At 44.9% G+C, this 13,869-nt stretch overlaps 1 protein-coding gene across 1 annotated transcript; it reads left to right on the forward strand.

Annotated features, from left to right (window-relative positions):
- Nucleotides 1-412: 412 nt before the first annotated feature.
- Nucleotides 413-6,413, forward strand: LOC119144135. Its single transcript, XM_037379071.1, has 3 exons — nucleotides 413-1,834; nucleotides 2,107-2,245; nucleotides 5,923-6,413. Exons 1-3 carry the CDS (start codon nucleotides 413-415, stop codon nucleotides 6,411-6,413), a joined length of 2,052 nt encoding a protein of 683 aa, XP_037234968.1.
- The last annotated feature ends 7,456 nt before the right edge of the window (nucleotides 6,414-13,869 follow it).

The following is a 13,869-nucleotide window of genomic DNA, read 5'->3' on the forward strand; positions in this document are numbered from 1 at the left end:
TAACAGGGGAAGGACGTTTAGTTCTAGCCGCACCTGGCCCTACACCCTGCTGGGTGAGAGGTGTCCAGAAAGCAAGGGGGGCGACTCGAATTTCCCACATACCCCACACGCCCAGGACTTAGCACTCCAAACTCCAATTGAGGGCTCTGTCTATTGGGATCCAACTAAAAGAACTCAAAGTGCAAAAGGGGGAAAGTGCTAAAAAGGGCAGCTGCCCTCATGTTAATGAGAATTTGTCTGTTCTGCTCAGGAAAGTGAAGGGACAACCTTGTAGTAATTACAAGCTGCCTTCCCGAAGCAGATTTTTGGTCCCTTCAACCATTCGGGGAAGAGAGGGGCAACACAGCAGCGGCTGTGTGTTTGTAACTAGGTCTAGCCTCCCCGAAGTGGGTTTGGTCCCTTCGTAGTGAGAATGGCCAAAAAGGCTGATAAACAAAAGCCTTTGTTAATGAAGGATCGGGACATGTTTTACACATTTCTGGTAAAGTATGGGGCTCGACCCTCTGTACCCGGAGAAGATTGGGCTCGAGATAATGGGGCAAACTTGCAGAATGTAGTGGACCGAGTGACCTCTTTACAGACTGAAGCTAAAGTTAGATCAGGTAAGGGCAAATCTATAGTCTGTGCCATTTTAGGAGCTAGCCTGGTTGCAGCAATCGAAGATCGCCTTAGAAAACACAGCAATGAAACCAGAATTATAGAATCCCTTGAAAATTTGGTGAAAGTTCTGCAAAAAACAAATTATGACTTAGAACAACAATTAGAGAAAGAAAGGGAAGAAAACCGCTTGTTAAAAACCACTCTGAAGGCAGAATGCTCTAAAGACACTGAAGCCCTGAGTGTAATAGAGCTGGAAGCAGAGGGAAAGGGTATTCAACAAATAAACCCAATATACCCTCAGAAGTTGTTGAAGGAGGTGAGAAAATGTTTTGTGGAAAACCCTCAAGTGAGACCCTTAATTAAAACAGGTTTTATACCATATACTATCACTGAGCTAGCCAAACTGAAAAGAGAGTATGGACGCCTTCCTAAAGAATCCGAAACAGAGTACGTGTGGCGCGTATCCCTAACTGGGGGGGACCAAATTCAATTAAGTGAAAAGGAAGCTGGTGGCTATTGGGGTCATGGAGTTTTCTTGACAACAGGAAATAAACATACCCCATGGTCCCTAACCCAGCGAGCTGCTTATTGGGCTGGAGGACTGAACCCTTTGGACAGAGGGGATCCCCTGGAAATCACCAGCCCAGCTGATCAGTTGCTAGAAAGTGTACACAAAGCAGCCTGCTTACAATTGATACATGAAAGAAAATTAATTCCCGGATGTGAATCCCCAATGATGCTGCCAGTGAATCCCGAAATCATGACCCACTTGATAAGGGGACTTCCAGAGTCACTCAGACCTATGGGGGTTAGCCTTCAAAGGACTATCGCATTGATGTGCCCTGTAGAAAGGCTGGAAAGTTTTATTAGAAGCCAGAGAAATGAAACACCAGATTCAGTTTCTTCCCACCAAATGACCTCAGCATCAAGTAATAAAAGGATATGGACCTGGGGGCAAGTAGCACAAGAATTGATAGATTATAGTAGAAAATATGGTCCTGTAAAAATCCCAGAGGAAAAGTCGAGGGGAATCCGCCAAATAGAAGTTGAGGATTTGCCCCTCCCCACTGGTAAAACTGTAGCTGCCGCTGATGTCCTGAGAAAGGAGCATCCACACCATAAAACAGGAAAGGGAGGACAGTTCATGACTCGACAACAGTGGTGGCTTTTGGGAATTAAAAAGGGAGTCCCCAGGGATATAATGGATGGCTTACCCTTTGATAAATTGAGTAAGGTAGTGTTGAAGTGGCATAATCCAAAACAACCCTCTCATACACAGTGCAGGAGAAAAATACCACCTGATACACCCTCAGCTGCCCCCACTGAGGAAGCTGTTTCCCATAAGCAGGGAAACTAGAACCTCCATTCCCTGGTAGCGGGCGGGGGAATGGAGGATGGATTTATATCCATCAGCTCACAAAAACTAAAGGAGGAGACTTATTAATCACAGCTATAGCTGGCCCTAAGCGTGCATCAGTGACCTTTCTAATTGATACCGGTGCACAGGTCTCTGCTCTGACAGAGGAAGATGCTGAAAGATGTGGGGTTTTTCCCTTGAAGCGCCGTTTTTGTGTTCTGGATGCCTTAGGGTCGACAGAAGTTATAAAAGCTGCCCCGGTAAAGTTGATTCTTCCAGGAAAGGAAGGTACGGTCACTGTTATAATGGTGATTGGAGACATTCCAACAAATTTGTTAGGAACGGATGCCCTCAGGGGAAAGCAGTGGGAGGACTCTGAAGGATGGTTGTGGACCTTTGGAACACTGCAGCTGCATGTCAGATTGCTTCAAACGGCACCCCCACTGCCATTCAGCAGAGTAACTAATGTCAAACAATATCCCCTTCCCCTGGAAGCAAAGGAGGGCATCAAACCAGTCATGCAGGAATTGCGAGAACAGGGAGTGGTGATAAATACCCATTCCCCTTTTAATTCTCCAGTGTGGCCCCTAAGAAAACCTAATGGGAAGTGGCGGCTCACAGTAGATTTTCAGAGACTGAATGCTAACACTGATCCTTTAACTGCTGCAGTCCCTAATCTGGCTGAGTTGATAACAGTAATCTAGGGAAAAGCCCATCCAATCATGGCAACAATAGATGTTAAAGATATGGTTTTTATGATTCCTTTGCAACCAGAAGATAGAGAACGTTTTGCTTTCACGTGGGAAGGACAACAATTTACTTTCAGACGCCTTCCCCAAGGGTGTAAACACTTCCCCATGCTGGCTCATCATGCTTTAGCCCAGGAGCTGGAAAAAATACCAAAACCCGAAGGCATAACTGTTTATCAGTATATTGATGATGTTCTTGTGGGGGGAGATGAAATAGAGGATGTGGAAGCAACCCAACAGAACATAATTTCACATTTGGAAAATTTGGGTTGGCAGATCCCTCCAGAAAAGGTCCAAAAGCACTCGCAAGAAGTGAAATTCCTAGGAATCTGGTGGAAAGGGGGAATGACATGCATCCCACTAGATACCCTTGCTTCCTTAGAACAGATCAAAATGCCTGAGACGAAAAAGGATCTGCAACATGTTTAAGGATTATTGGTGTTCTGGAGAAAACACATCCCGGACTTTTCTATCATTGCCAGACCTCTTTATGATTTGCTAAAAAAAAGGGGTCACATGGGAATGGACTGCTTCTCAGGAAGAGGCTATGTGATTGTTAATTTTTGAAGCAACAGCACACCAAGCTCTTGGCCCTATCCACCCTACAGACCCTTTCCAGGTGGAGTGGGGGTTTGCTTTATCAGGACTGTCAGTTCACATATGGCAGCGGGGCCCTGAGGGTCCAACCCGGCGTGTGGGATTTTACTCCCATGGTTTTAGGGATGCTGAGAGAAGATACACTGTTTGGGAGAAAGGTTTGTTTGTGGTTAGCTTAGCTCTCATAGAAGTGGAAAAAATCGTAGGACAACAGCCCATTATATTGGGAGGCTCATTTAAAGATATAAAAACAGTCACTACTGGGACCCCTCCCCGTGACGGGGTGGCCCAGAAAGCTTCAGTACGAAAGTGGTATGCTTAGATTGAACACTATTGTAACACTTTCTCTGTATCTGAAGGAGCTTAAAAAAACCTAGCTATACAAGTAGAGAGCCTGGACGAGGGCCAAGATAAACCTGCCTCGGTCATTCAGGTGGCCCCTCCTTTTCCCTGTGAACAGTCAGTTAGTGCTTGGTTTACTGATGCTTCTGCAAAAAGAGAAGGAAAAGTGTGGAAATACTGAGCATTAGCGCTCCATACCTCTTCTGATGAGCAAATTATAACGGAGGGAGAGGGTAGTGCACAAGTTGGTGAATTAATTGCGGTACAAAGTGTTTTTCAATGCGAAGCACAAACTACTTCTCCTGTTTACATTTATACTGATTCTTATGCTGTATTTAAGGGATGTACCGAATGGCTTCCTTTCTGGGAGCAAAATGAGTGGCAGGTTAATAGGATTCCAGTGTAGCAAAAGGAAAAATGGCAAGACATCTTAAGTATTGCTAGCCGAGGGAACTTTGCTGTAGGTTGGGTAGCTTCTCATCAGATAGATGGGGGGTCAGCGGGAGAATGGAATAACCAGGCTGATGAGTTAGCAAGGCTAGCTCCTGTACAGGAGGGCCAGATTTCAGAAGACTGGGAACGCCTGTTAGAATGGTTGCATGTAAAACGCAAACACACAGGAGCTAAAGATCTGTACCGTGAAGCCCTTGCCCGAGGCTGGCCCGTCACCAGAGAAATGTGTAAAACCTGTATATCAGCCTGCGAACAATGTCAAAGATGACTTGAAAGACACCCTTTAGAGGATGACCCTCTGCATTTAAGGGAGGATAAAGGCTTGTGGGATGCCTGGCAGGTGGATTATATTGGCCCCTTTGAGAGATCCAGAGGAAAACATTTTGTGCTGGTGGGAGTGGAAATAACATGAGTAGTCCAAGCAGAAGCCTTTAACAGGGCGACGGGTGAGAACATAGTGAAAGCACTGCGTGAATGGTTTGGAAACTTTTCCAAAGCCACAAGAAATCAATCTGATAATGGTTCCCACTTTGCCACCAGAATTGTACAGGATTGGGCACGAAGCAAAGGGATTAAATGGGTGTTCCATACCCCATATCATCCGCAAGCTAATGGAATTGTAGAAAGGACCAATGGTCTCTTAAAACAACTTTTGAAGGCTCATGAGGGAAATTGGGATGTCCACTCATGGGAAGCTGGTAAAGGTGTAAATGACAGATGGGGGGTAAACGAATACCCCAAAATAACCGATTTTGCCCAAAGGCTCCTTCCTTGATTGCCTCATTAAAGGGACCAAATGATTCAAAGAACCCAGCTCACTTCCCAGGACAACCTGTTCTGGTGGCACTTCCTACTGTGGGAAATGTACCACTGGTACTGAAAACCCCACTGAATGCATGTGCTTGGGTAGCCTCTGATGCCTTGGGAAAGGAACATAAGATAAATACCTGCTAGATAATCCCATCGTTTTAACTCTTTTTGCCTCAGGGAGGCAAGCTCTGTTGTTTTATTTTTACAGGAGAACTCCGAGGGATACCTTCTGGGAGGCCATGGAAACTGGACTCTTAAAACCCTGACTCAAACAAAGACATTTTTGATCAAAACAGATTTTATATGTGCGTATGGAGGCAGGGACGTTTAGATTCTTAGAATGATCAATAGTGGGCTTGGACCATTTGTGCTTTTTTGTATCCTCTCTCTTGCCTACAACCAAGAGCCTGATAACTGGCGTTGGAATCATGCACAGAAAAAACACACTGGAATAATGGGAAGTGTAGATTCAAAGACGGAACTAGCTATGGTGATTTTTTCTGAAAATGAGGTGTACCAAAGGAATCAGTGGGATCAGGATGATGTAGACAGAGTTGCCCGACTGTGGGGGAAATTAGGAGATAAGATAAAAGTAGGGTGTCAAATATACAATGAAAGGGATAACACCAAAATTTTGGGAAACACCCTGATTAATGTCAGAAAGGTAGGTAAAGAATTTACCCTTCTAAATACGACCACGTGCTTTAATTCACAGGAATGTTGGCACAATTTTACCTTAACCGAGCCCATCTTTATAGTATGCCTAGAACAGGAATGCCCAAGAACAGCTCTGACTTGTTAAGATTAAAATAACAATCATGCTAACCACTGTTCCTCCCACCACCACAGTTATAACGACCCCATTAACATTTGATCCAAAATTAGCTACACCCAATCCAAAAATTTTTTTAATTGGACCATACATAATCAGAAATACAGGTCAGCAACAAATGTTGTTTAATCCAGAATGGCCTCTTAAACGAGTTGAGTTGTTGATGCAAGTTAATGTTTCAGATATTCAGCCAGCCTGCTCTTCTTTCCTAAAACCCTCTTACGAGGAATGGATAACCTGGCTGCAAAAACGGACACCTTCTGAGAAACGGACTCGGAGAAACCTAACTGGTGTTTTGGGAACAGGATTGGGGGTTCTGAATGGTATTGACTCAGAGATATTAATGAACAAATTGGCAACTACAACTAATGATCGGGCAGGATTGCAATGGCCTTTGCAATCTTCCCTATTGGCTCTGGAAACTAACAAGTGGCAGTTAGCAAATATGCTACCAAAATGGGAAAAGGTGAATGTGGAAGATCACGAATTGATTGTAGATGCACTTGATATAATCAAAAATAACCTTTCTTTGACTCTTAGTTGTATCCAGGCCCAATTATGGATACAATCAGTGGCTGCCTCGATTATTAGAGAAGGTGAAGGAGGCACTTTCCCCACTGAAATTCGGAGGATAGTCTGGGATAGTGCCACCGACTTTGAGAGGAAACTCTAATCCTGGTGGAATTCGGTAAACTTTACTTATAACCCCACCACAAACATTGCCACCACTTTTGTATTGACAATATTCCATGCATCAATAAATATAATCTACCCCGTTATAGCCTTAGGGTTTAATCACAATGGAATCATACTCTATCCTTTCGAGCATAGAGTATGGGCCCAAAAGGTGGATGAGAAACGGCAAACTGTAGATTTGGAATCTTGTATCGTGCGGGAACAACAAGGGTTCATCTGCAAAGGCAATACAATCAGAGCACAGGACATTTGTTTAGACACTACACAGAATATCTGTCATTTTGAAATCTGTCCTGACGAAAACCCTGAAACAGTGCTTTATATATTGGCAAAGGTTGTGCATGTTTGAGGACTGCTTGTAATTCTGTATGTGTAGATATGGTGATTGTGGATACTAATAATCATTCAAATTTTTGTGTTGGTAATTTTATTAACATCACTGGATGTGACTTCTCCTATTTAGCCCCAGTCACATCTCACAAGCTCTTGAAATCTAATTGTACACTGATTCACAAATTGCAGCCTGTACCCATTGGAATGAATCTCACCTTGGTAAAACAACTGTTGCAGCATCAAGACTTGATCAAGATTCTGGAAAAGGTTAGAGAAAATGAACAGAAAACCCTGATAACTGTCCATCACAATGTGGAAGAAATACACCGTGTCTTGAGAAGAGTAAGAAAAGATACAGAACACGGATGGTGGGACACACTTTTCGGATGGTCACAGACTGCTACTGGCATCTTGAACAAGTTGTGTCACCCTATTGCTGTCCTTTTGATATTGGTCTTGATTGGTCTTGTTTTGTCAATGATATTGTATGTTTTAAATTGGAAAATGGTAAAACAGTTGACATATTTGACATCTGTAATCAATGCACATAACTTGCTGAATATCCCCTCCAATGTGGACATCCCTAAATCTATTGACACAAGGTAAATTGTGTAAGACCTAAGCAGATTTATGTTTAGTCATTTTTATGAATATAATTTGCTTATTGTAAATTATTTGATATAAAGTTGATTATTTTTCCCCTTCTTTTACATTCTGTCATTTTCCTTTCCCCTTTTCCTTTCCCTATCCTCTTTTTCCCCTCTTAAAGGGTTATATTGCTGCCACGTAGTCCTGATAACAACGTTGAGCCATGGGGTGGTGTAAGAGTCGGTCTAAAGAGAGCGATATTGTCCCAGCATTGCTAACAGAGACCTGGAGATGGAATGTGGTCCTCATGGACACCGAGACCCAGTGACCCTGAAGGAGAACTGCATGGTACGAGGAGTACTACGCCGCTCCCTGATACCCGGCACTGGAAGGAACAACTATGATAAGGTCACATAACAACTTGTCATTACAACGAACCAGAACATGCGTGATAACCTTGCTCGAGAAGGCAGAGACTGACAACAAGCCACGGGCCAGAGGAGGAGCAACGTGTATTGCTCGGCATAAAAGAGAACTCTTTTGCAACTGAATTTTAGGAGATCTCCCTCACCAAGGATCACGACGATCAGAAGGACCGGCGGGACGCTGCCTGGACCTGGGACCATAGGGACGCCTTGGACCCGTGGTGGTAGCTATAATCCTCTTTCCTTTTTCTTTTTACTTTATCTTTTCTTCACTTTCTGTCTTTCTACCTGTCGCACGCCGCTTCATGGGCAAACAATAAAATGGTGCTGGTTAATTGAAGCATAACCCCTTGGCGTGGTCGCCTTGATTTTTGCGCTTTGAGATCATAGTAAACTAACAATCACGAGTCCACTGAGTGGACCGTGACACATGCACACATGGTAGTCAAGGTTAGGAGCCTCTGGCACAGAGCAGGTACCCCAGCACTGCACGGAGCAACGTCTCCTCTGCAGCCTTTTGCAGCCATGGGCACTTCTAGCACTCGATGGCCCCATGCATTCTCCACGCAGCTCTGAAGCACACCTGGCACTCACTGTGACAACGTGCTCCCTTCCACCATGCCCCTGGCTCCCACTGTTGCCTGTCCCCTGGCTCCCATGGTGCCCATCACCAGGTCAGCCACCTCCTCTGGGCTGTGGGGAGGACATCTGGTAAGCTGATCTTCCCAGTCTGGGAGAGATTATGCTGCAGGATCTGTAGGACAAGAAATGCCTGAGGTGTTTGGCACTGAACCAGGACACAGTGCAGCCAGGCTCCTCTCCTCTGAGAGCAGAACTTGGGGCCAGCAGACCCGCGGCTGAGCCACTGGCTGGTACCTGCCATCCACGGCCAGCATGCTGCCTTCTGGGCCCCTCTACCCACCAAGATGGAGGTGTTCATGACCCTTCCAACTCAGAACCCCCCAGCTATTTTGGACAAACTATTTGCTATGGGGCAACAGGCAGTGATGCATTCTTGCAGGTCCCCTACACAGCTGTCATACTAACCCCCTGAGGGGATCAGAGGCAATTCCTTTGCTAGGAAGTGGTGACATTGACAGGTTTCATATCCCCACATTGTGTCCACATGGCTTTTATGGTTATATCACCTCCATCGTCTTGCAGACCCTTGCTGATCTCCATAAATCATTCATGGATATGATGACCAGCCTAATGGTCACATACACCTCTCAGATCTTCCGTAACTACTTGCTCTTCTTCCAGAACTTCCACAAAGTCCTAAGCCCAGCATGATGTTACACATGCCCTGATATTCTGGGTCATGTGGCTAAGTTCCTAACATGTGCTTCAGCTTTGCCGTGTCTGTCTACAGCAGCAAGGCAGTGTGAGCACGCAGACAGCTGGCTACATACGGGGGAACTCTAAATGGCAAACTAAAAGCCAGAAGCTCCACAATGGCCCATCATGGTCTGCAGTGCCATGCTTGATGTGCAGTGCCTGGCATAACTGCAGCAGGACCATGCCTTCCATGTCATGTGTGCCCAGCATTGCACTGCTCTTACAAACCTTGTTTGGTTGTTTATGAGGCCTCTTTTGTCTACATCACCCTGCATCCTGTGCTTGCCAACCTGGTGCACCTCCTCCTCCTCATTTGGCTGTGGGTCATCATCTCCCTCTGGAATATCTCCTCACTGGTTTGGCCAACCTGTTGAATGGTCCTCAAAGTCCCTGATTCTCAAAGAGTTTGTAGAAAACATATTCATGTAGTCAACACTAGCTGTGCAACCAGTTGTTGATCCACAGGATCTGCCTGCTTCTCCTCAGCAGAGCTCACAGCTCCTGTTACAGGGGTCTGAGCTACTCTGTAGATGCAGACCTGCAGGTGGAGCAGGGAGTCAGAGCAGCTCTCTTTCAGTGAATCTTGGGTAATGAAAAGCTTACGCCATCTGTGATGGGGAACTTGGGTCTGGATTCTGCCAGGGAGGGCCCAGTCCCTCTGAAGGGGATTCATAAAAAGCATGGCACTGAGTCAATAGAAACCACTATAGAAAACAGAAACCACTGCAGTAAGATCAAATGGACATAGCACTGCAAGAACACTTGTTCTCCACTCTGGACTTTCTGCATGCTGTCCTGAGAGTGGGTACCCTAGGCTTTTCCTTGAGAAAGTGAGCAGCGTTGCTTTCAAAACAGCTCTGGGGAAGAGGGAACTGAGTGGTTGGGAAGCCAATACTTGCCTCCAGCCTTCTGTGGAATATCTTGTTTTGTTTGGATTAACACAACTTCAGAAATTCCTGCAGACTTCTCTTATGGTATATATTTCCTGCATTGCCCAGGCCGTGCAATTTATTTGTTAAATCTTAGTAACACAACTGAGTGCAATAACCTGATGTATAACCTGCTGCGCCTGTCTAGCAGCTAATGCCTAATCCTTTATAGGACTTCAAGAAATGACTACAGCAAAACTTGTAACTGCTGCTGGCACCACTGGTAATGCACAGACCACCCTGCAGCAGGGCAAGCAAATGCCCCTGGTTTGTTGACTATTTTCTTTATCTAGCTCTGACTCTACCAAAATATCATGCTCTTAGCCTCAGGCTTTAGGTTTCCTCTCCATGCATACAGCTGAGCGCCTGCCTTCAGCCTAATCTGAATTAAGGTAAGAAGAGCACAGGGCTAAATAAAAGATAAATGAGGGCAGAGCTGAAACGCAGGTGGAGGTGTGTGCAAGGGGGCTGCCTCAGCAGCTATCATGACAGGCTGAGTGGGAAGGGGATCTCCTCAGAGGCAGAAGAATTGGTTTGGTCTTCCTCAGGTAGAAGGCAAAATGACACTTGGCTTTTCCTGGCTCTGGAGATGTCTGTTGCTCCCATGCTCTGTGTAAGGGACAGAGGCACCAAACAAGGTCTCTTCATTCCACAACCCTATGTCTGCGGTGCAGGAAGTTTTCAGAGACAGCCCTTAGGTTGTTCTGCCCAAAAACTCTTAAGGAGCTTGCCAAAATATCCTGTTTCTTAACTGTAAAATGGAAACAGTGTTGTTAGGGTAAATAAAGTAAATGCTAGGAAATACTCAGGCATCACTATAAGGCATGCAGAAAATGAAATGACATCTGCCCTGGCACAATAAAGGGCTTCTTAAACGCACAAGAGTACAGTATATCATCTGTAGCATGACCTATCTCCACCACAGATGAGCCCTATTTTACACATGGGCAACAGACCCAAAGCTGCCCAAGTGGGCATATTTTGATCTAGAAATCTGGGTTTGCTCCATTACTATATTTTCCATTTATGAAATGACAAATTCAAATTAATGCGCACTAGGGAAAAGAAGTCTGGCAAACAAGAGAGGGAAAATCTAAGCAGAAAAAGTAAGTGAAAATGTTTTCTCCTCTCTGATGTGTGATGAACCTATTGCAGAAGACTCAGCTGCTGCATTGTCTTTGGATGGAGGATACTTGGTGCCTTAGCTTGCCTGGCTCTGAGCTGCAATCAATGGCTATCTCATCCAGGAAAAAACAGGATCATTCAGAATTATTAAAGAGTTACTGGTGTCTGGAAGGAGAGATGCTTTCTGAGCATGGGGACTGTGGCAGCATCTGGAGGTCCATCGATAGCTCTACACTAGGACTGGAGCCCATATGAAAAGTAGGAGCATTTCTGCATGATGCGTGCCTCCCTTGAAGCAATGCTTAACATAATTGCTTACAGTCATTTCACTGTCTAAGGGCTTGATTTTGGTTTTGTTTTTTGGTTGTTGTTTGTTTGGTTTTTTTTAATGCAGGGATCTTTGAAAAAAAAAAAGTCCAAAGATACAATTTTATTCTACTTTGGGTTCCTTCTTGCCTCCCCTGTCCTGTCCTGGTTGTACCTTGCTGGAACTCCCCTGCGCTTAGTGGAAGCAGCACATGATTTTGGCTCCTAGAGTGTGCGGAGGCAGCCCCTCCGTAGCTGCTGCTGATTCACCCTCCTGAATTATCTGCCGGGCTGCTGCCCCTCTGGCTGCGGGAGTGATGCAATGGATGCAGCTGCCTCCATCTCTGTCTTCTTCCACTGTGTGCTTCTGGGGCCGGCACACCCTGAGTGACACACAGGCTGCTCAGGGGCCTGGGAAACCGTGGTGGTTCTCAGCAGTGTGGCTCCAGAAGGGCAGTAGCATCACTCCACCACCAACATCCTCCCACCAGCTCGCCTGCAAATTCAAATAGTTGGGACATTACCAAACACATCCCAGAAAGCCAGACAGCGAGGAGTCAAGCCTCCCACCCTGCGCTGCCTTTATGTTGCTTGAGGTCAATTATTATAAACTATCAATTTTTCAGGAATGCCATTAATTTAACTGCTGTGTAAACTAAGTTTCTGTTTCTCAGCAATTACAATGCACAAGATCTCAAGCAGTAGTAATTCCTGAGTTTTCGCCTCCTTTTTCTTTTTCCCCCCTCCTTTCCTTCCAGAGTTAACAGTTTACAGCTGTGTATTCTTTGGATGTGTTTCCACACCAGCTTTTTCCATAATATAGAGCCGGCCCATTTCCAAATCCCAGATGTGCTATTTATTTACTCTGAAGCATCTGGGCCCTGACACGGTCTTGTCACTGCAACGTGGCAAACTTGTGAAAAATCAGAGTGGCAGCCAGTTAACAAGCTATACTATACTGGCAAGCGGTGAGAGTAGTTCAAAGGAGAGAGGAAGAGGGTGGTGGAGTGGAAATGAAAAAGGAGAAAATTTCATGTTTGGCTACGCTGTGCTTTCTAAGGTTACAAATGACTAGTGGCATTCAAATTGGAAACTGGGGATTTGGCTCTTTTATAAACAGAGCCATAAAGACACTGAAGCCCGACAGAAGCAGACTGGGGTGGCTGTGAGATGTTAAACATGCTCTTCCCAGCCCCTCTGAAGAACTGCAAGCTCAGGCATGATGCTTCAGGTTTTACGCAAGCTCACGCATCCTCCTAAAGACCCTTGAAATGACCACAGATGCTAGAATAAACCGAGAAAGGTATTTTAAATTTGCCTCTGAATCTCCCTGCTCAGAAAGGGGCCAGTAGGAGGAGTTTTTATGCCCGAGAAAAACATCCCTATCACTGTCATGTTTTAACAACAAAGTTCTAGCTTTGCTTTAAAATGTGGAGTATGAGGGGGAAAGCAAGCATGCTCTGAAACCAAAACTGCAAGACTGCGGTGCAATGGAAGTACAGCAAGCTAAACTGCAGCACCTCAGTTATGACTGGGGTGCTTGGCTTACATTTAGCACTGCCTTCGAGCCAGGAACTTGAAATTGCTTTAGGGTTGTCAAGCTTTCAGTCTTTATGTGGCCCAGGAGATACTGTTGTTGAAGCAGGTGTCAGCATTTGTTTTAAGAAATAGTCAGAGTTGCACGTGAAAGGCTGAAGAGTTCAAAGGCTGTTAAAGGCAGCAAGGAAGAAACGAAGTACTCTGTAAAAGCAATATGTTACCTAGTTTGAGTTTAATCATGCAGATGTTTGATCAACCAGAAACAGAAGGGTTTCTCTACCACTGTAACTTGCCTGCCCTGCTTTCTGCGTACTATTTATATTTTAAAGTATGATATCTATGTTCCCCCTTTAAAACTGAGGTAGGAGACCAGGTAGGAAAGATGAAAAAATATTTAAGGAGCCTTGCATGGAAACAGAAGGGATGAATGCAGGGGAAAGGGTTGGCAGCACTGTTTTCTCTAAGCTAATGGTGTTCCTCACTTTGCGTTAGAAGAAAGCAATGTGACCTATGTCACATGGCAAGAAGAAATACCTCCCAGATCTGTCCCTCTCTCCATGTCCATCACACTCTCTCAAGAGCATGTGAGTAAAGGAAAGGTGTATATATATAATGTCCTTCCCACAACACAGAATCAGTCCTCAGGTCATTCCCTTTCCTGCGTCCTGTTTACCATTCATTTAGGCAATAAGATATGCAATAGAATAAAAAATTCCCAGAAACTGAAGTAGTTCTGATAAAGCTGCTCAAGAGATGATTTAAAACTTCATAGGATATATTGTTAGAATCTTATTCAGTGGTATTTTTCTTCCTCAGATCCGATTTTCACAAAACTTTTGGGTAGCAATTT

The sequence above is a fragment of the Falco rusticolus genome, chromosome 3 (genome assembly GCF_015220075.1).
Source record: "Falco rusticolus isolate bFalRus1 chromosome 3, bFalRus1.pri, whole genome shotgun sequence".
Classification (NCBI taxonomy): domain Eukaryota; kingdom Metazoa; phylum Chordata; class Aves; order Falconiformes; family Falconidae; genus Falco; species Falco rusticolus.

What these genes read in the sequence shown, in the direction of transcription:
- LOC119144135 (XM_037379071.1), top strand. Translation starts at nt 413, where the DNA reads ATGGCCAAAAAGGCTGATAAACAAAAGCCTTTGTTAATGAAGGATCGG. An exon ending in CCTTTGATAAATTGAGTAAG is followed by an intron (nt 1,835 to 2,106) that starts GTAGTGTTGAAG and finishes ACCGGTGCACAG; the next exon opens with GTCTCTGCTCTGACAGAGGA. An exon ending in GATTCTTCCAGGAAAGGAAG is followed by an intron (nt 2,246 to 5,922) that starts GTACGGTCACTG and finishes TTAATGTTTCAG; the next exon opens with ATATTCAGCCAGCCTGCTCT.